The sequence below is a fragment of the Struthio camelus genome, chromosome 8 (genome assembly GCF_040807025.1).
Source record: "Struthio camelus isolate bStrCam1 chromosome 8, bStrCam1.hap1, whole genome shotgun sequence".
In the NCBI taxonomy this organism is placed as follows: domain Eukaryota; kingdom Metazoa; phylum Chordata; class Aves; order Struthioniformes; family Struthionidae; genus Struthio; species Struthio camelus.
In genome coordinates, this window is record NC_090949.1 from 6,182,858 (window position 1) to 6,202,690 (window position 19,833).

Sequence of the window (19,833 nt, forward strand, 5' to 3'; positions counted from 1 at the left end):
TGTGCAGCCTGAGCTTACTACATACGCTTTGTAATAACGTTAGGATAGTTTCATCCTGCAACTTTAAGCTGGGTGAGACTGGCCTGTTTTAGAGGTCAAATATATAACATAATTTAAAGGCTAAGTGAAAGCTAATTTCACTTGTTTCAGGGGTTTGCAGAAAATATTGTTCACTGACTGTTTGAATAAAACACTGTTTTTGTAGCAGAAGTAGATTTTAGTGGAAAAGTAAGCTCTCCTCCAAGGAGAGGAAATCTGTAGGTTGAAAAAAGTGGAAGTTGTCAAAAAAAAAAAAAAATTTCTTAAAGGAGCACTCCAGAAGATATTTTTTAGCTTTTAAAGTTACCTGAACTGCTCTTTTATCTGACTGCCATAGAAGAAAGAACAGGCTGTGGATTATCTGAAGGAAGAACAATTTCAGTGTTGTAATCTTAAGCTTTTGTTTCAGTTAAAATCCTTGGAATCTGGGAGTGGAATATGCTGGGTCAAAATTTGGTCAAAATCCCTCTCTACCTCCTACGCGTTGAAATATGTTGCCTGTGACCTCATTGACCAAAGATTTAACTACAACCTTTGCAGCCTTATATTATCAGTGAAGCTTTATCTGGTCCAAAGAAGGCGTTTTGAAAACAAAATGTTGTTCTTGCTCTTGAATTAGCAATAATGGTTTCTTGGCTGTCAGTATCGGTTCGTTTAGGCATAACAATAGCACTTGATTTTTCTTTTGATTAGCTATTAGGGCTTCTTAAGTTAAATGGGACCAAAGCTCCATAAAATCCTGAAGCAGCGTATGAAATGCCAAACAAATACTAACTACAGTTCAAAACTATGTATTTAATTTTCTTGTAATATCAGAATAAAAGATTAAACTGTATGACTAAGTACAATTATTAAATAATTTTATAGACTAGGAAGACAGATGTAGTTTCAGAGACTCTGCTTAAAGTGAACGTTTTGTTGTGTTTCAAATTATAAAGCATCTTGTTTCAATGTAGTATCTTTTATGGCATTACTTAAAAGTTGGACGTTTACTTTCTAATTAATTTCTTAAATTACACATTAATCCCTGCAGAAAACATACCCAGAAGGTCAAAAATTTAATCTAGAGAATGAGAGTTGTATACCTGTCCCTTTGAAAAAGGAAACCTGTGACTGCTGTTATGACAGCAAGCTACACTAATTTTTTAGAAACCCTAACTGATAAGAGGGAAACTGTTTTGTTTTTTTAAATGAGAAACACTACAGAACTTGCATATGTATGAATTGAATCTTTCTTTTTCATTTTGCCTCTTTGTTATACTTTACGTTTTTTGTCTTGATACTAATTCTGGAAGGTGGTTGAGGATTTTTTTTAACATGTAGGTAAGGTAAGTTTTAAGGATTAAGTTTGTAGGAGAAAGGAAATGTGTATATCATGAGAACAGTCCAAGTTTGGGGTAACAGGGAGACCCTCAGCTAATTCCTAATCTGGACGTTTTACTCTGTCACTATAAAGCTGTGTTGGAGGAAAAGTTCATTTTATGAATATTCAGGGACTTGATCCTTTAAATTAGTACATCTGAAACTTGTTCAGAATTCATCGCTCCTCATTTGGAGCAGGGGAGGGATCTCCAAATGGTAAGTCCTGGTCTTATGGTCAGGACTTTTTTGCCATCTGAGTTCAATGCGTCAAGAAATATTTTTGCTTAAATAGAATGCTGTATGTTTTGAACATGAAGGTAAGAAGTAGAGAAATAAGCACTGAGCAATTTGCTCTTCTAGAGTTTATCAACAATTTTCTACAGTTATCTTTATGTTAGGAACACTTTACCAAAGCGTTTTACGAACGGTAGGATGTGCAGATCTTAAGGAATTCTCTACACCTTTAAGAAATTGTGTATTTTGTGTTTAATTCATCACTTCATTTTGAAAGAATTACTTGTTGCAAGATATCTCTCTGCTGGCAAAGCTAGAACGTCTTCAATTTTTTGTCTAGCTTCTTGGAGCTTAAATCTTAAACAGTAACGTAACGTGAGATTTTCGTTGAAAGTAACACCAGCAATTTTAAAATGAATTGTTAAATAAGTAATCAATTTTCACATTAAGGCAAGACAATGTCATTTCATGTATTTATAGTTAAGGGTTGAGTTGACCTGGAAAAACAGTCTTTTTAAATGAAAAAGCTTATAGCTTGTCATATCTGTAATTTTTTACCAGCTTTAATGACAGTTTATAATGTATATTGGACTTCAACAAAGATAAATATGCATTGCAAATGCAAACACCTGCTTTTGTGAATTATTTGAATCTGTATATTTTAAAAATACCATCTCTCACAGTAGAAAAAGGTTTAAAAACAGGGAAGGGAAACACAACAAGAGAAAAAAGACGAACAACTGTAGACCTTGCACTTTTGCAGGGGCAGATTGTGCAAAACAGTGATTTAAGTGTAGTATTTTATTTTTCTGGACCTCGAGCACTTGAAGTTTATATTTGATCGTTTGAGCACTGTGGGATTTTTCTCCTCAGTCTATAGGTCTGATCATCATTTGAACTGCTTTCAGGGAGTAGGAACCTCCCCGGTACTCAGCCCAAAAAATTCCGTCCTGATACTTGCTTCTGTAGTGGCCTCCTCTGTACCACACTCCGTTGAGGTTAGAATGCGCACACGCGTTGTACCACCAACCGCCTTTGTGAAAGTGAGCGCAGTTTCCTGTGGAACAGAAAGAAGTGGGTAAAGCTCAACATTTAAGGGGAGACGCAACGCAGGTTCTCTCTTTCATGGTCTGTGTTACTCTTGGAGGGAGATCGGAAGCGCTTTGGATCTTGTGCTCATATTGCTGCTCATACCTAAATTATATATTCTGTAATAATCATTGCCTGCAAGGGAGATCATTAACACAGATGTGCCTAGTGTTCCTTTTTTACTACAGACTTAGTGTGACAGCTGAAAACTAAGGAGGTGAACTCTGCTCACACTACCAGCAGTACTTGTCCATGTGCTGGCAGTCAAGGAACTCAGATTGTGCACCGTTTAGAAATACTTCAGCGGAAGTTATGTCACTGGATACAGTCCCAAATAGCACTCGGGGCCGCAGTTCTGCAAAGACTTCCGTGTAATTTGTGTGTTTATTGTTATAGGCTTGTTTAAGAATTTAAGATTTGTGTTTATGGTTATTGACAGCTGAGAAAGCAAGGGGGAAAACTCCTAGTGCAGTTTAATTATGCTCTCCAATTTTTATTTTGCTCTAAGATTTTGAGAGAGAGGCTGGAGAAAGTAGAATGAAAAAAAAAAAAAGTCTCTTAACTCCTTGTTACTGCAGTCTTTGATATTCTAAGTATCGTTACAACTGTGTTGGTCAGAATGTCCCTTCTAGGTGACGTGTCCCTTAAGGAGAAGGAAACAAAGGAAAGATCTGCCCCTTTTTCAAGTATTGGTACCTAACTAAACCTGCACACAACTGAAATTCCTTCCATGCTGTTCAGAAGTTTTAGTCAATGGTGATTTCTGTTATGTGGTCAGAGCACCTGGAAGGGTGCTCTGACCACAGAGGATCACGTGCAAGTGATAAGGATGGGATTTAACGAAATATAAAGTTTACTCAAGTGCGCCTGCAATGAAGGCAATAGAATTTGAATTTCTGGGCTGTGCAGTGGCTTGCAGGGGGCCTTGTCAATGAGATTTTTATCGTTATCTGTTTGAAACGTCTTTCAGTAGAACTACTTTTATCAGAATTTACCATGATTTGTTTACTGTATTTTTTTATTAAAGAACTGGTATCTGCTGTGTTCACTTTTTGCCTCCCTGATAGCGTCCTTACCTGTATACATATCCCTGTCTCTGTCCAGTGTTGTAAATTGTTTTCCGTTGTGCCATATCATGGAATCGCCTGCGTTTCCCTGGTACGTTCCTAAGCGCAGCCTGTAGAATTCACTCTCGGGCTCCAGGCGGAAACTGCTGTATTCTGCATAGACTTTCTTATTGCTCCAGTCTTCCAGTTCAATCAATAGCCTGTAATTATCCTGATTGGTAAGCATGTAAATATTTTCTAGTCCCAGCCAGTACTCTCCATCAATGTTTCCAAATCCTTTCTGTTCAAAAGAAAAGAAAGTGATGTTAGCTTAGTCTGTCTTGTTTGTCAAAACACTTCTCAGCAGGAGTTTTATAAACCAGGAGAACCTGGGCACTGGAAGTCTTTTAAGCTTCTGAATGACTGCTCAATCCATGCATTTAAATGCTCTTATTCTGCTGCTCTTAGCCATTTACTCAGTAGGACTGCTTGCAGGATAAGGTACTACCAGCATCAGTAAAGGCAGCAAAAAAGGCCTGCGTCCGTTTTCTGTGTCCTCTCCTTTTTAAAGCAGAGAGCATAGGGGAGCTGAAACAATATTTCTCATAGTACACTAAAGGGGAGCTGCAAGAATGTATGAAATACAAGGGGGCATGGTTTAGCGTGGAAAAGGTATTAACAGATTAACAATCTTGGTGTTTAAGGTGAATAGCTTTTTGTTGCCTGTTGTATACCAAATGTTGCTGCTGTTTTTAACTATAGATTGAATCAGGAAACTTGTCTGTAGTTTTGACTAGATTTATTAGAAGTGAAATCTAAAGGCATTTTTCATGTTGAATCATGGACTACCAGTATGGTAACTATGAAGTGGTATTTTATGCTTAACTGTCTCTTGTCCCTGAGGAAAGACGACTGTTAATGTTTGGCGTTACAGCCAAAGTAGGTATTTACATCGCCTAACATAAGTGGTATCTATTAGGCTTTGTCGTTTTTGAGGTCTTCCTACCCTCCTCCTCTGGCCATTGATTATGCAGGACCTACAGTTAATTTCCTGCACTGAATCCCTTTCTGGGGAGGTTTCCCTTTCCAGTAAATAAACATTCTAGGCTCCTAACTCAAGCTGCGACTTCACGAGTGGCTTAAGCTGATCTAGGGCTGTGCGGCTGCCAAAAATGGTAGTGTTGCTTTTCTCCTGGCTCCTGGCCACATTTGCAATGCTTCCTTTGCATCAATGCTGTAGCTGGGCAGCCACCCAGAGCAGCAAACAAGGAGAGAGGTGGGCAAGGGCGAAAGGAGTAGGCCACCCCTTTGGTCTGTGATGCAGCCTTCAGTTGGCTTAAAGGTGCGCTTCTGAGAGTGACTTGGGTACCTGACGTGAGGCAACACCTGTGAACTTTCGACTCTACTTTATCACATAAGTGAGTTTGTACTTTTTTTTAAAAAAAAAAAAGAGCGAGAGAGAAGTAAAGATTTTGAACAGTTACTAAGGATAACCTTTGAATGAGAAATACCAAGAATGTAAAAGTGAAAATCCTCGTAATAATCCTTGTCGTTTCCTTTGTATATATGATATTTTTAGATTACTGATTGAGTTAAACGTAGTTCAGTTCTCTCTTCGGTTACAAAGCACATTGCAACTGTGAATGCATTTAAAGTGATCACAGCATCAGAGGAGAAAAAATGTGTCCTATATGTGTGAAGTCAAAACATGGCTACTATATGAAAAGAAAAAAACTGATTTTTTTTTCACATTTCCTGCCTAGCACGTAATTACTCCAAAGCAGCATGCAGTTGTTGCCTTGGACATTGTACCTGCTAGTTTTGTTGTCCGAAAGGTCTATAAAGGCCTGAAAGCGATTTAAACTGTAGAAAGGAGAGCTGGGCTGAGCTCAGGATACATGCACAAGAATGTTTCTTTTTACCAGCCCTGTATCTTCAGAGATTTCAAAGTTAATTCCAAAAGTGGAAGTGATTTCCCTTAATTCATTATTAAGAACAGTCTTAAGTTGAGGCCCTGATCCTGCACATCTGTTGTTGTGCTCCAATGAATAATTCCACTGGCTGCGGCTACTTATTCATAGCAGAGACGATTCGGCTTTTCAAGTACTGTATTGTACCTCTCAGTGTGTCGATAGAAATCATATGTTTAGGTCTTTGTAATAGGTGACTTCCCAGTGACTGTCTAGCATGACATTTCTCCACAATTATGTGACACGTTACGAATACAGAATACTTCAGAACAAGTTAATTAAAGCAAAGTAATGCATTTGAGTGAAATATGATGTTCCTGCTGAAATATGTTTGCCTCTGAGGGATGGCTGCTCTTGTTGATTATATATTTTTGTTCTGCGCGATTCATTTTAATTGTCTAACTTAAGCAACTAACCCTTTATTTCCAGCACTTCAGTATTTACCCTGCAGTGCAAACATTTGCAATGAACAACTACATTGGAAATGTTAGCACCCTCTTGATTGCATTGCAGTAGATATGATGTAACCACTGCCCTACCAAAATGAAGCTGCTGATTTTCTGAATTCCAAAATTTACCTTGTAACTGTCCCAGTTTCTGAAAAAGTTGACAGATCCATCTGTCCTCTTCTGAATAACTGCCCATCCTCCAGGGTCCAAGCTGTTCTCACACCATAACTGCATTGGTTCATTGCTATTTTCAGGTTTGATCATATAAATCCCGCTGTTGGAGTACCCAGCTTCTTTGGCTTGTTGACAGTCTTTGAATGGACCTTTTCAAAAAGAGATACTGTAAGCTTTCAAGCTTGGCTGTGCAGTACACAAATTGTTCAAGAATATCGTGCGTTAGTGAAAGACTTGGAGGTAATGGAAAGCAAATAATAAGTTAAAAGTACCGTGGAAAACAATATAAAATGCTATTGTCTTAGATTAGTTGTGTACTTAGACATTAAAAATATATCCATATTGTTTATATTTTTTTACCAAAAAAAATCAGTTTGCTAAATAGATAAGACACTTGACTTATCTAAGTGTTAATATATATACTGTGTCAAAGATGCATGCTCTGAGTTTTGATATTCAAGTACATTACGATTTTCATTAACTATTTCTCTTCTGTACCACTTTAACAAAGGTTTGATGTGAAATTGCTTCATTACCCTAGTGCTTCCCTTTGAAATTGGTTGAAGCTTAAAAAAAAAAAAAAAAAAAAATTGAACAGAACCCCCAAACCAAACCTCCACACATCTGAATGCATGCACTGTTTCAGATGGAGAGCTTCTGCAGGAAATGTTTACTGTCAAAGTCTGCAGATATGGAATTTAGTGAAATAGGATATTTTTTATGCTGCATAACTTCTTTGCTGTCATGTACGTCCCCATTTCCTGGGCCAGCCTGTTAACTGTAGATAGGAATCTTTATAATAGTTTCATGTGCGGTCCTTGTGTGATGTGTGTGCATGGCTACTAGTGAAGAAAATATGTAAGCAGTGGAGAAGGTACTTCTGAGCCGCTGATAGGGCTCACTTGCTGCCTTTCAGGGCTGCAGTTCAGCAGGAACGCTGCCGCCGCTGCTGACGGCACGGCGTGGAAGTTCTGTTTCGGACCCTATGCATACTGGCTGCACAAATTGTCTTTCTATTTACAGAAGAGCGTCTAGGTGCTCTGTGAGAAGCGTGCAGCTTTGGTACCCCCAAAATCTTGGGTTTGCTTTGTCTGCCCTTCAAATTTTTGATTTATTTTCTACCTTTCAGAACAGATTTTATACCAGCTATCCTTACTTCTGTTGATTGTAAGCAGTTGACTGGAGATCAGTAATTTAGCAACGAAGAGCAGGGTGTGTTCTGATGGCTTGCTAGTGGTGGATGCCCTGAATATATTTGAAAACACAAACTCACTGAATCTGAAAATAATTACCTACTGTGTAACGCGTTTGAAGGCTGATTTTCTTAAACCTGCTTGAAAGTGTAGAGAAAACTCTTTATCGGTCACAAGAGAAGCTAATGTGCAGGGAAGCATAATGACAGCTGTGATTCTTCTTTAATTAAAGTAGAGGTCAAGTGAAAGTGACCTTCATCACGGATTGAGGTTCAGTGAGAAGAGCGACTAGCAATTTGCTTTTTTTTAGGTTTTGAGGGAGTGCTTGCTAGTTGCCTAAATCTGTAACTAACATGAAATCCTTAGAAGACCTCACATTAGAGTGAAAAAAGCTTGTGTCCCTCGTGAGGATGGCCACGCAGACCCGGCCGTGGCAGCGCTGCCGGGAACGCTGCCGACACTGAGCCGAGACAGTTGTAAGCACTGCTGTGTATTATACTGTCAATATTTGTTGTTTTTTGTCATTCTTGCAGTGCAAGCAAGCATGGAATAATAACTTTGGAAAGCAATATGGTAGTTTTGGTTTACGAGTGCATTTTCTCATGTTTATAATTAAAATTTCCATGCAGACTGTCCACGTTGCTGAGCTTATACAGTGAATACATAGTTCCTTGGGCTTAGTTCTCATTTTCTTTTCATGTGCTACCTGAAGTAAATTTGAATGCTGTGTAACTAAAGAGAGGGGTCAGTCTAGAAGTATTATTGTAAAGTAGTTATGGCATTCGAAAGAATGAAAATAGACAAGTAATTTTTTTTATGTTGAATATTAAGATTAGCTCAATAGATCTGCTGTACATTATTTCAGATGATTTCCTCTGGAGGAGGAATTGTGGACTTGCTTCTCCTTGAGAGAGACCCAAGCAGATGTTGGAGTGATTTTAAAGTAGCTTTTGAGGCAGACAAAATTGTACTAGTCCGTTTATGTAACTAATTTTGATCACTTCTAAAATTCAGCTGGCCTTAAGGTCACAGGATGTAACTTGTCTGCTTTTTTGATGCTCAGATTTGTTTATGTGCTGAACATAAGTTGGGATTGGATGGATTTCCTTATTCTTCTTACTTTTGATTTATAGTCTTAAGTCTTTTTTTGAAAAGCAAGTTTTTTGCTACATTACATTGTATTAAGTTCATGGTATAAGAACTGATCCACTTTTTATTCTTGTTCATGGGAAACGCTGACAGTTGCGAAAGGCTCCCCACAATGTTGGTGTGAGTGGACGCTCTCTGGCTAATATAAAGAATTTAACATCCGTGTAATTTTCCTATTTAAATTATAATTATATATGTAATGTTTGTGTAGTTGCTGTGTGAGTATATGTAAATGCAGTATTATCAGAAAGCGTGGCTTTTATGTCATGTCCCAGGTTTCCAAGTTGAGAGGGTGCACTGGAGAGTTATCAGCCCACAGAGGATCAGTGTGCGCCAAGCGAGCGCGCACACCAGTGCGCTGCCTGCCTGCCTGCACAATAACAGCCCAGGAAGCGACCTGGCAGATTTCTGTGCGAGCCTTCAAAAGACTGAGAAAGTGATACAGGAATGCGGTTGTGTATTCCCCCCCCCCCCCCCCTCCTCCCCCAGCCATTCCTTAATTCTGCTCAGTTACTCGAGTTAAACGCTGACATAATCACAAGGACAACAGTATTAATACTCGTGGCTCTTTTATGAGTCTTTGCAGAACTACTTATCTTCATTAGTGTTTCAGGACCAAATTTATAATGACTTTAAGATTTTTTTAATCTAAAAGTGAACTAAACATGGTCCGACTTAACAACTTTGTTAACTATGTAAGGAACAGGTATCTCGAATGCATGTCTAATCTGTGCACTGAGACCCTGTCTGTGCACTAAGACCCTGAGGCAGAAGTGGCTTTTTGGTTTTTAATGAGTTGGAAGTTAGGGGTTCTTTGCGAAGATAATCTGTTAACTATTTCACTTATAAAATTGTTATGCCTCTAATGATTTGGTACACATCGTATTTTACCATAAACTAGATTAGCAGAGAGGAAAAGTAATGAAATATTTGAAGTTAGAAGCTTAGTAAAATAATGATTGAATCCTAATTCAAGATTCCAAAGATTATCTTAGGCAGATGGTATAGAAACCAGGCTTGTTAACTTTAAGCTTCATAGGCAGGATTTTTTTGGGCAGCAGTAAAGGAAAATTCCAAAATAAACCTGGGCATTAAAAAGAAGCACATTGTTAGCTGAGATATACCAGCAACAGAATAGGTTCCTTGTGTGGAATTTTCACGGACCCCTTTTTACCTATAGTTACGTTTTGCAACATAGTGGCACTAAAATTTTGGTACACTGCCTGTTATTCCAGTGATTTAGATTCACAGGCGTGCTTTTTCCTCAGTGTTTAGAGCAACTTTTATGCAAATTCAACAAAATACTTTTTCTAAAACAAGACTTCATCCTTCTTTTCCTCCTATATTTTGAAGTTTACTCCCAACTCACAATTTCAAGATGCGTGTTGACCCTTCGGTAGACTTCTGGTGCGTGCAAGTATTTGTAAGGTAAAATTTCTTCAAATATGGTAGGAGAAGTACTCTGAATTGTTGATCCAATTGTTTGTTCTGTCACCGTCCTTATTAGAAACAAGATTGCCAAAGATCTGATTATCTGTTTGATTTTTTTATTGATGTTGTTTGGCATCTTTATAAATAGTCATTATCTTTAACTGGAAACTTCATTTTTCAATAGCATAGACCATTTCACTTCTATGTTCCATTAAACATGTTTATCTTAATTTCAAATCTCAGAGATAACAGCTAGGCATTGTCTTGCAATTTATGATAACTTGTTTGTTTTAATGATTGCTCTGCCAGCTGCAGTAATTCTCGACCCTCATTTTCTGAAGGCACTGCAAAAAGCACACTTACTAAAATTCAGGACTTAACAATATTCAGCTTCCTCTATTAATATTTAAAATTGCCTGAGATTCCTTTGTTTCCTTGCAATATGGATGCAAAGTCTGAACTTCTAAAGGATGGGGGGAGGAGGGAGTGAAAACTGTGATGGGCACTTTAGAGGCAAGTATGTAGTGCTGTTGCTTCGCTGTATGTACCGCAAGCGCATATGAAGAGAGAAAAAGACTTATTTAAAAAAAACTCTGAAGAATGGGTTTCCTGGGAAACAGGAAATCGCTGTTTTTTAGAATCGTATTTTTGCTGTCTGACCAGACATTAACATAGTGCTTTTACTTCAGCAGTTTCCTTTGTGTCATGATGTGTGATCTAAATTCTCCTGACATCTGGCATTTTAGTTGGGCTTGTGCCTGAATTTTTGGCAGACCGTGAATAAAAATAGTTGCTCTTTACATCAGCAACTAGTTGTTTGTAACGTTGTAAAAGAGTCACAAAGTCTGTCTTCATCTCCAACTATGACTAAAGGCAATTTGAAAAATAGTTTACTTAGCCAAAGCCTTTTTTTAACAAAAGCAAGAGCAGAGATGATTACTTGAAAAGTATGCGTATGAGAAAAATATGATAAACTTAAGGATTCAGAAAAACGGGTTATAATTCCGTCAAGCTTTTAAGAACCTGAGAACACGATAGCATCCAGGTATCCTATCAGGGAGTTTAACTTAGAAAGAAGTTAATTTTCTCCTGGTCACTAGTTTTATTTCTAGTGCTAAATGAATCTATGCAATGACCTGAAGAGCACAACTTGTGAGAATGTGATATAGTCTCCTGAACATATTTTCATAATATTTATGGTATTAATTTGACTTGACTTCCCCTACTGATATCAAATTACTGAGAATGTGGTTACTCATTTTAAATTTTCGAAGGTGGATGCATCTAATTGGATCAGTCATCGCTGAATCACCCATTTAAACTTACCTTGCTCTCTTGAGTATTTCAACCAAACAATTAAAAAACTGAGTCATGGCAGCATTGTGTTGGTGGCTTTAGTTTTTGATTTTAAAGCAGTTTAGAGTAAGATTATGATCCTTCTAACATGAATTCTGTACATATGTAGCTATCAAGGGCAACTATTAAAAATTTCAGTTATTTAAGATGAATTAGTCTCCCTTGCATTCACCGTTGCTAAATACTGTAGCCTATAGCTAATAGGCATCTTCAAAGACACAGTGGTAAATAAGTGAAAGTATATGCTAAAACTGAGTTTTCATTCCCATAACTCCAACTCAGCTGTTGAAGTTATAATAATATACAGAAAAACAGTAACTTGTGAATGAAAGTTATAAATTCTTTGGATTGAATTCCTGAGTATCAGCTATTTCCTCAAATTCATCCTATGCAACAATAGCTTAAGAATTAGACAATTTGGCAAACCTAAACCTAATGCTTGCTTTTGAGGGACAAGGGGGAGAAAATCAAAATCAAGGGAAAGGACTAGCTGTGCCAGATAGTTTTGTTCTTCTTTCTAGTTACGTAGTCGAGACAGTTTTTCTCTGAAATAAATTTCAGCTTAGATAAGCAGTGATAGGTAACTCACCTTCATTAATTAAAGCTAGTGGTGGAACTCTGAAAGGACTTTTTGTCGGAGAAGTAGCTGGATCAGGTGGTGGTCTTACATCTCTGTCTCTAGGATAACCTGGATCTCGCTGTATCTCATTACCTCCCAAAAGAACGGGAGGGTACGACTGACTGTTGGGAATGTGCTGTGGCACCACTTGAACGAGAGGTGGAGACCCGTGGGTGTCCTGTCGGGAGAAGATTCTCAAGCACTGCTCTTCCAATAGAGAGATGGTCACAGACTGGTTATTTACAAGATCAGTTAGTGCTGCGTATTTTACTTCAAGCTCTTTGTATTTTGTTGCTATCTTCAACATTTCTGTTGTAACATTAAGGACTTTGTTTTCCAGTTGGGAAAGCTCAAGTGAGTTATCACGCTTTCGAATTATCTCATGCAAGAGTTGCATGTAGAGTTGAGTGACCCGAGAGTTCATATTACGACTTTCTTTCCTCAGTAATTTGACTTCATTCACAATGTTTCCATCCACATCCACCACCAATTGCAATATATCGATCTCCCGCTTTTGCTTGGACAGCACATCCTTCAAGTTTTCTATGTCCATTCTTGTCACTTCATCTTTTCTGTTGCCAGTACCTGGTCCGTTCGTACTCACACAAATTGGCCCTGTGATTTTTTGTTCTGGGACCAAGAATGTGTAACCACATTTCTTTCCTTCCTCTCCACTGTCTGCTGAGCGAGGGTGCCTCCGCTGGGATGTTTTATTAAGCTTAGAGTGTTCTGTACAACGTCCGATAGACAACAGGAGGAATAGCAGTACACCCAAAGTCCATTTAAATATCTTCATTTTCAAGCAAGTGTGATGGATTTCAGAAGAGACTATTGAACAGATAGGAGATAAAATAATTAATTTCAGATTTCATCATATCAAGCACTGTTCTGGAGGAAAGCACTTATTTGCGTTGGAGCTGTAACTAAGACTAAACTGCCTAAACTGATGGGGTTTGCCATGCTACATATGCGTAGACAAGTCTTTGGAATCTGTTATGTGGAGTAGATTCCCTTAGATAGCGTTTCAAAGAATAGCTTTCTTTTTTGAGCAGCAAGCTCAATTTATGTATTGGACATATTAGAGAATTTATAATGAATAAACTTTCAGAAACAGCATTCCTTTTCAGGTTGTGTATTTTACTTCCGTTATAAATTTGACCTCTTAGGTCTGTAATCACTGTAACTAAAGCATGACGTTATAAAACCTGCACAGTTCTTGCAGAATATCTTCATGGAATAAAAGTAGAGAGAGAGGTGACTGATACAGTCTATTTAGAAAATCCAAATTATAAAAATTAAAAGGCTAGTAATTTGAATTAAACTGGCCTTTCCGCTCCTTTTTTAGGTTTATATATGGGCATATGTACGTAACTTTTGTTACATACTATATACACATCTCTTCGCAAATATGCACACATACATACATTTTTCAAGTTTACTGTATGTATATGTACATGCACATGTATGGTAAACTTGAAAAACATGAAATACATATCTAACCTGGTTTTGGTATTAGTGTTAGGCGATTAGACTAACGTAATTGTCTTTAATATTGATTAAAATTATATTTTCAAGTAGCCCTTAAATTTGTAAAGAAGAAAATATATATTGAGCAAATCACATTACTTATCCCTACTTAGCTAACTTTGGAGACAAATGTTTTTAATCGTTGTCACTCTACTTTCTGATATCTTTACGAGAACATTAATCCATTTGTGATTTCATTTCTCATTTATCTCTCTTATGAGATCATTAATCCGAATAGCACTGAAGAATCAGGTGTGTTGATATCAATATAAATACCATACTAGAGTGTTTCATTCACCTTTCTAAGATGATTTTTTTTTAATATTCTGTGTAAAGAATTAAAATGCAATGAGAAAAACCCAAGAATATTTTTAAGACCTGCTTTTTTAACACTTGTGAACTTTTTCTGACCTGGATACTACTGCTGTTTATCATCTCATTTTCCATGTTCTATTTACCTTATACTTTGTAAGCAGATCACTCTCCTCTTTCTTATATCAGCCCTTGATCTGTCTTTCCAGTCTACTGCTAGCAGTTGTACAAGGCCTTATGCAGAGACCTTGAATAAAATAGGACTAGCGAAGGTTCATAATTTTCACACTGCTCCTGCCAAGTTCGAGTTCTAAGTGCGTTTGGCAATGCTGAAGCAGTTCCCCAGAAGGAGAGGCAGTCTAGTAGTTTCTGACTTGATTAAGAGCAGTGGTGGTTACCATCTTGAAAACACGTTCTGTGTGCAATCAGAAGTTATGTCTGGGAATCTCGGTCAAGTGTTCTGCTCTTGTCTTAAAAAATAACTTTTGTTTTGCTGGCAGTTGTATTGCAAGTTCTGCTTCTGGGAGGAAGAAAAGGCATTTACTCTTAACACGCATTAACAATTATTTCTTACTCTCCTGAAATAGAAGGAGTGCACAGAAGTTTAAACATGTATTTACATTTAAATACTTGTTTCTGTGCATGTCATTGTTAGTATGGAATAACTATTTTGGTGTGTGAGGTGCTGATGGTAAATATTGGTAAGTACTTAATTTTTTTTTAGAAACAATTTGTTTAGGAGTTTTGTTACTATTTGACTGCTAAAGGTACACTTTTTATGAAAAACAAATAAGCATCACTTTTCTGGAACTGATTGCATAATTTTCTTTGGTAGTTTCAAACATTTGAAATATTAAGCACTTGAGCAGTGCTTAGTTGGAAGTTCATGAGGTGAAATTTTCACGTGAATCATGGTTAAAAAATACAGGGAACAGGTCTGTGTGGTTCTCAACTTGACAAAGAGGAGTTGAACTAATTGTCTGGACTTTGAAACTTCTTCAGGTCCTCTAAACTGTTTTTCTCTATTTTACATCCAGTGTTTTCAAATGCAGAGCAAGTGACTTCATGGCACGTTAAGGTTGAAACCATAGTGACGGTTCAGTATTCCAGTGTTTCTGCTTTCGCAGTGTATAGTAGCTCCTTAGTATCCCCCAAAATAACCTATGAAAATAACCTATGAATCCCTGGTAGCTTTTAAAGATTCACTATTTTTATTTAGATATTGAATGGCTGGGGGAAGAAAACAGCACATCTAACTTTTTCCTGAAACACACAAAAACTGAGTCTTTCAAAACCAGGTATACTGCAGTGCAGCGCCTTGGCTGATCAGCTCTCCTGCTGCAATCTACTTTCCACATTCCTTTTAATGAATTATATATGTTCATTTTGAATATTTATGCTTATGTGTTAATAAGGGTCATAGTTGCTATGGGGTAAAGTGGCTGAGGTTCAGGGATCACTTCAGGCAGAGCCGCAGTCTAAAGTCATCACGTGAGCCTAGACAGAGTTGCTTGCATTGGTTCTGGTGAAGTACCTGAATGCTGGCCATGACAAATTAAAGCAACAGCATCTGCTTAAATGCAGTATTTAATTCTGGGTGAGCTGTCAGTTTTGAAACTGGAATACACTCTTGCTTCACTTGATTGGTTCTGCCACGTTTCTTTGTCCCTCTGTTTCGTCAGTCGTGTTTCTGACGAGATGGTATTGCATATATTCTGGCATGCTGATGCTTTATTGCATCTGCGGAAGAAAATTTAGAACTACTCATGTCAGCACGATAAACCTCATAATCGTTGTGTCAAAAATATTCCAAGTTGTGGGTAGGGCTTCAATACCACTTCAAGCTTAATACCATTCCTCCTCTTCTTTTTTCTTGTTTCTTTTCAGCCTGGTCCTCATGCAAAAAAATCCATTTCCAAAATTACTCTAACTTGTTGCTTTCAAAAGTGTTATTTAATTGGCAATAAGAAACACAGTTCCAACTTAAGAGTATAGTAAAGCTTTAATATTTTAACTGTCCCTGAGAAACTACTATAGCATGGGGTATATTATCCAAAGAAATACTGTGTGGCATGCTCTAACTATCTAAACAGAAAACTCTCTGTTGTTTTTGAAATGCTATGATTCTTGGATTGACCAAGATGTAGGATTTGGAGACCCTCAGCACAAACTAGAAAAATCCTGTTCTTCCTGAGCTGACGAAGACCACTTCTATCTGGTGGTCTCAGATCTTAATCCATGGTCTCAGTATGTGTCTTTATCCAGAATATTTCTTAAAGGAGTATGGTCAAATGATGAATACTAACAGTGCCCTCTTAGAGAAGCCTGCATTTAAAACTACACCAGGAAGAGAAATAGCCAAGAGAAATAGCCTTTTTTCGTTTCCTTTTCTTTTAAAGAAAATAAATGATCACACTGAAAATATAGATGCTTCCATGACATCCATAAACATGATAGCAGGTCATCTGCTTTGTTATTGCTGTTATGCAGATTTTCATTTTCTCTTAAAGTTTGTCTAAGCGAGTACAATCAACAAAATTATCCAATAAATTCCTCCATCTCTGCCCAGAATGACTATAGTCTTTTTCTGTTTTTTACCTTAAAACTGTGTCCATGACATCAGAAGCTATACTGGAATGGGGATACAGTCCTGCTACAGGAGAAATGTTCACATGGATTTTTGATAATAGATATCTATGTACTTCTGTAAATTACTTTGCTCTGTATAAACAGGCCTTTTTCCAACAAATCACTCTGCCCTCGGTAAAATAAGAGAATTGCTTTCATTTATATTGACTAGAAACCAGGAATAATATGGATTTGGGGTTTGTTGGTCAGATGTATAATGTGTTGAGCCACAGAATTCTAATTCCCTGATATTATCAGGAATCTGATTCCTTTTAGGAAAGGAAATCTGAAGATCTTCAGGTGCTTTTGAGGTAGTCATTGAAAATGTGTCACTCTTAAAATGGTAACTCTGCCAAATGCTTAATGCAGAGAGAATTTCTAAATGTTTGCTATAAGAAGTTTTGCTTCATTCATCAATGTATAAATTTCAAGGACCAAGTTAATAGAGTATGTTAGGAACAACAAATTAAAACCACTAAAAAAATTAGTGAAAACAATAAAAGTTGAAAAGTTTAGGATTTCCATTCTGTGACTGAAGTTCATGTAAAATTTAAATGTCTTTTGCTCATGCTTCAGATCCTTCTTGTGGCAACAGCGTAATATTAATAGTCTGCTGTTTATTTAAGATTACCTTTCCAAAATTTGAACTCAAGTTAGAAGACAGCAAAGGAGAAAGAGTTAAATTCTTGCACATAGACGTTTTATTGCTTTAAAGTTATTGACTCAGCTGTTTTCTCTTATGAAAGATTTAAGAATTATTCTAAGTAGTGCTAAGCAAAAGCTTGGGTAATGATGAACGAGTGGAGCCTGGTGTCCGAAGCACACAAAGTAGATTTCGAATGTTCTTGTTGTTCTGTTTGTTTAGATTTATTCTCTGTAATTTGTAGAGAAGCACAAAAGGATAGTTTTAAAAAAAAAAAAAAAAAAAAAAAAGGCTTAAGATCTTGTAAAGGGTCAATTTTTCTATTTGTCCAGACTGCTTTGGGGATTTTTTTCGCTCCATAGCCATTAAATTTTAATTAAGCGTGCTTTCTGTAATACTCTTTCTCTCTTAGTGTCACCCCTTCATTCTCTTTTATTGTGCCAGACATTCTGAGAGTTTGTTAATGCAAACGTGGAACTTGTATTCTTTGTCGTTGTTCTACGTTATTTACTGTATTTTTATTTCACATATAGCATGAAGAAAGGCAAACAGAAGAAAAATGTTTTAAATTTTGAGTTTTCTATCCGTACTTTTTGTTTTTCATGCTTTTAAAAAGCTTTCTGTTTTTTTAGTCTTTGACTTGCAACTGCATCCTCCCCCCTTCTGCCTGCCCCCCAAGACCTGTAACAAAAACGTTATTTTCCACTTAGTACACTGTTGCTTTGTATGTTGCATTTCATGTTTATGAAACACAGCAACTGTTTGGCATGTAAACCAGTTTAACCAAAAATTCGTCAGTGAATGCTCATTGTTTTGAAGTTCCTCTTTATGAATCCATTTAGGAACAAACTGCTGCTAAATGAAGGTACAGTTAACTTCCCTGTCCTTCCCCAAGTTGCTGAAGGAGGGGGTTGGTGTCTTCTACAGTAATTTCCTTGGATTTTCAACAGCACAATTGTCAGTGGTACAAACAGATTTATTTCCTGAAGCAAGGTATGATTGCAGGTTTTTTGGTTGTACAACTTGGGCTGCTTCCTAAGATTTTGATCTTAGAAGTCCCTATAAAATACACCTCTTTTAGTTGAAAAGATATACAGTGATAACTGCCGCTTTAAAGATGTGCATTGATTTACTTGGGATTTTTTGCAGTGGTTTTACTTGAGGTATCCATTTTCCAGTTCTAGTAATGTTGGGTCTGTGCTCTGAGCAAAGTCCTGGCTTCCCTGAAGTGATAGGAATTTGGGCTTTTGCTTTCTGGCGGGAGCAGAATTTCGCTTTCTGTTCACAGTACCCAAATTGTGTGCTTAGCAAAGCGCCTGGCAGTACTAATTTTCTGTAACTGTATATAGCACAAAATCTGCAGAAGGTTTTACAGCTAAACAACTAAAACTTGTTCATCTTTATGAGTGAAATGAGTTAGTTTCTGCTCTTATGCAAGTCCTCTTTAACCCTTTCCGAGTTCCCAGAGTCTACCAAATGCCACAGGAGTGAGTTTTATATTTTAGTTGTCAAATCATTCTTGGGCTGAGAGATGGGTCTGTCCGTGGTTGTGTGCAGATGCTAGATGCGTGTAGAACTTGCAAACGGTTCAAAACAAAACTTTCAAGTAAGAATAACTTTAAAACTTACCAAGAAAAAAAAATCTTGCAGCTGTTTTGCTTCTGTAGTAGATGGAAAATCCAGAGGCCGACTTGCCTGTTCTTCTTGCGTTACCTGATGATGTGGGCTGTTAATCTGCAGTTGTAGTTGAAAGCTGCTTTTGTCTTTTTCTGTTAAATCCAAGCCGTATTGAGGAATTGGGTTTCTCCATGCGATAACCAAGCTAACTGAACAATTTTTACAAAGCAGTTAACATGCCAGTATGTTTTATTCCAGAAGAGAGAAAGAAATGGGTTTTTTTTTTGAAGCTGCAGTGTTTTACTCTCACACGCAGAAGTGCACTAAGCAGCTACAGCTGACCCAGATTCCTATACATCACATTTGGACAGGGTGTGTGGTTTTTTTTTTTTTTTAAACAAATACACAGGACTTAGACGTTCGGCCCCCCGATGATGTCACTGCGAGCCCAAGAAACTCCTCCTCCGGATTTCCTATCCGGACCCTCCAGCGGCGGAGGGGGTAGGGAGGCCGCGGCGTTAGGAACAAGGGCAGATTGTTTGCCCCGCCGAGGGAGGGTACCATGTGGCAACGGCCTGCGCGCGAGTTCAGCAGGCAATTACAAATCAAACATTTTTACTACGGTGCCTAAAGATGCCTTTCAAGTTATTACAGTGCTGGGCTTCATTTAGAAGAAAGATTCTTTCAGGCTGATAAAACTCAATGTGTGTTGCTGGGAATAAAAGAGGCAGCCTGACTGGATACAACAGGAAAAATGAACCTTTTGTAGGCTCCGGGAGCGTTCAGCCGAATGTCGCGTTCAGTTCTTGCCGTTTGCTTAATCAGAAACAGTTCTAGTTGTTAAGCTCGTAAAGGCCCTGATGCATGTGGAAAATATTAAAACTGGGCGTGATGGTTTTGGTTAGGCATCAGAGTATTCGATAGCATCGGATTAGTGCTAAAAGTAGCAGAAGTCACAGAGATCACACCTTAAAGGAAATGCAGGATCCTGCTCT

General features: G+C 37.6%; 2 protein-coding genes across 10 annotated transcripts in view; one reads left to right on the forward strand and one right to left on the reverse strand.

The window, feature by feature from the left end:
• The window catches only part of RALGPS2 (Ral GEF with PH domain and SH3 binding motif 2), a 163,526-nt gene that overhangs the window by 103,867 nt on the left and 39,826 nt on the right, over positions 1-19,833 (forward strand). The gene's annotated exons all lie outside the window — the stretch shown is intronic.
• Positions 2,419-19,216, reverse strand: ANGPTL1 (angiopoietin like 1). Its single transcript, XM_009672718.2, has 5 exons — positions 18,851-19,216; positions 12,082-12,939; positions 6,319-6,512; positions 3,801-4,071; positions 2,419-2,692 (listed from the first exon to the last, which is right to left on the reverse strand). Exons 2-5 carry the CDS (start codon positions 12,905-12,907, stop codon positions 2,505-2,507), a joined length of 1,479 nt encoding a protein of 492 aa, XP_009671013.1. The 5' UTR covers positions 12,908-12,939; positions 18,851-19,216; the 3' UTR covers positions 2,419-2,504.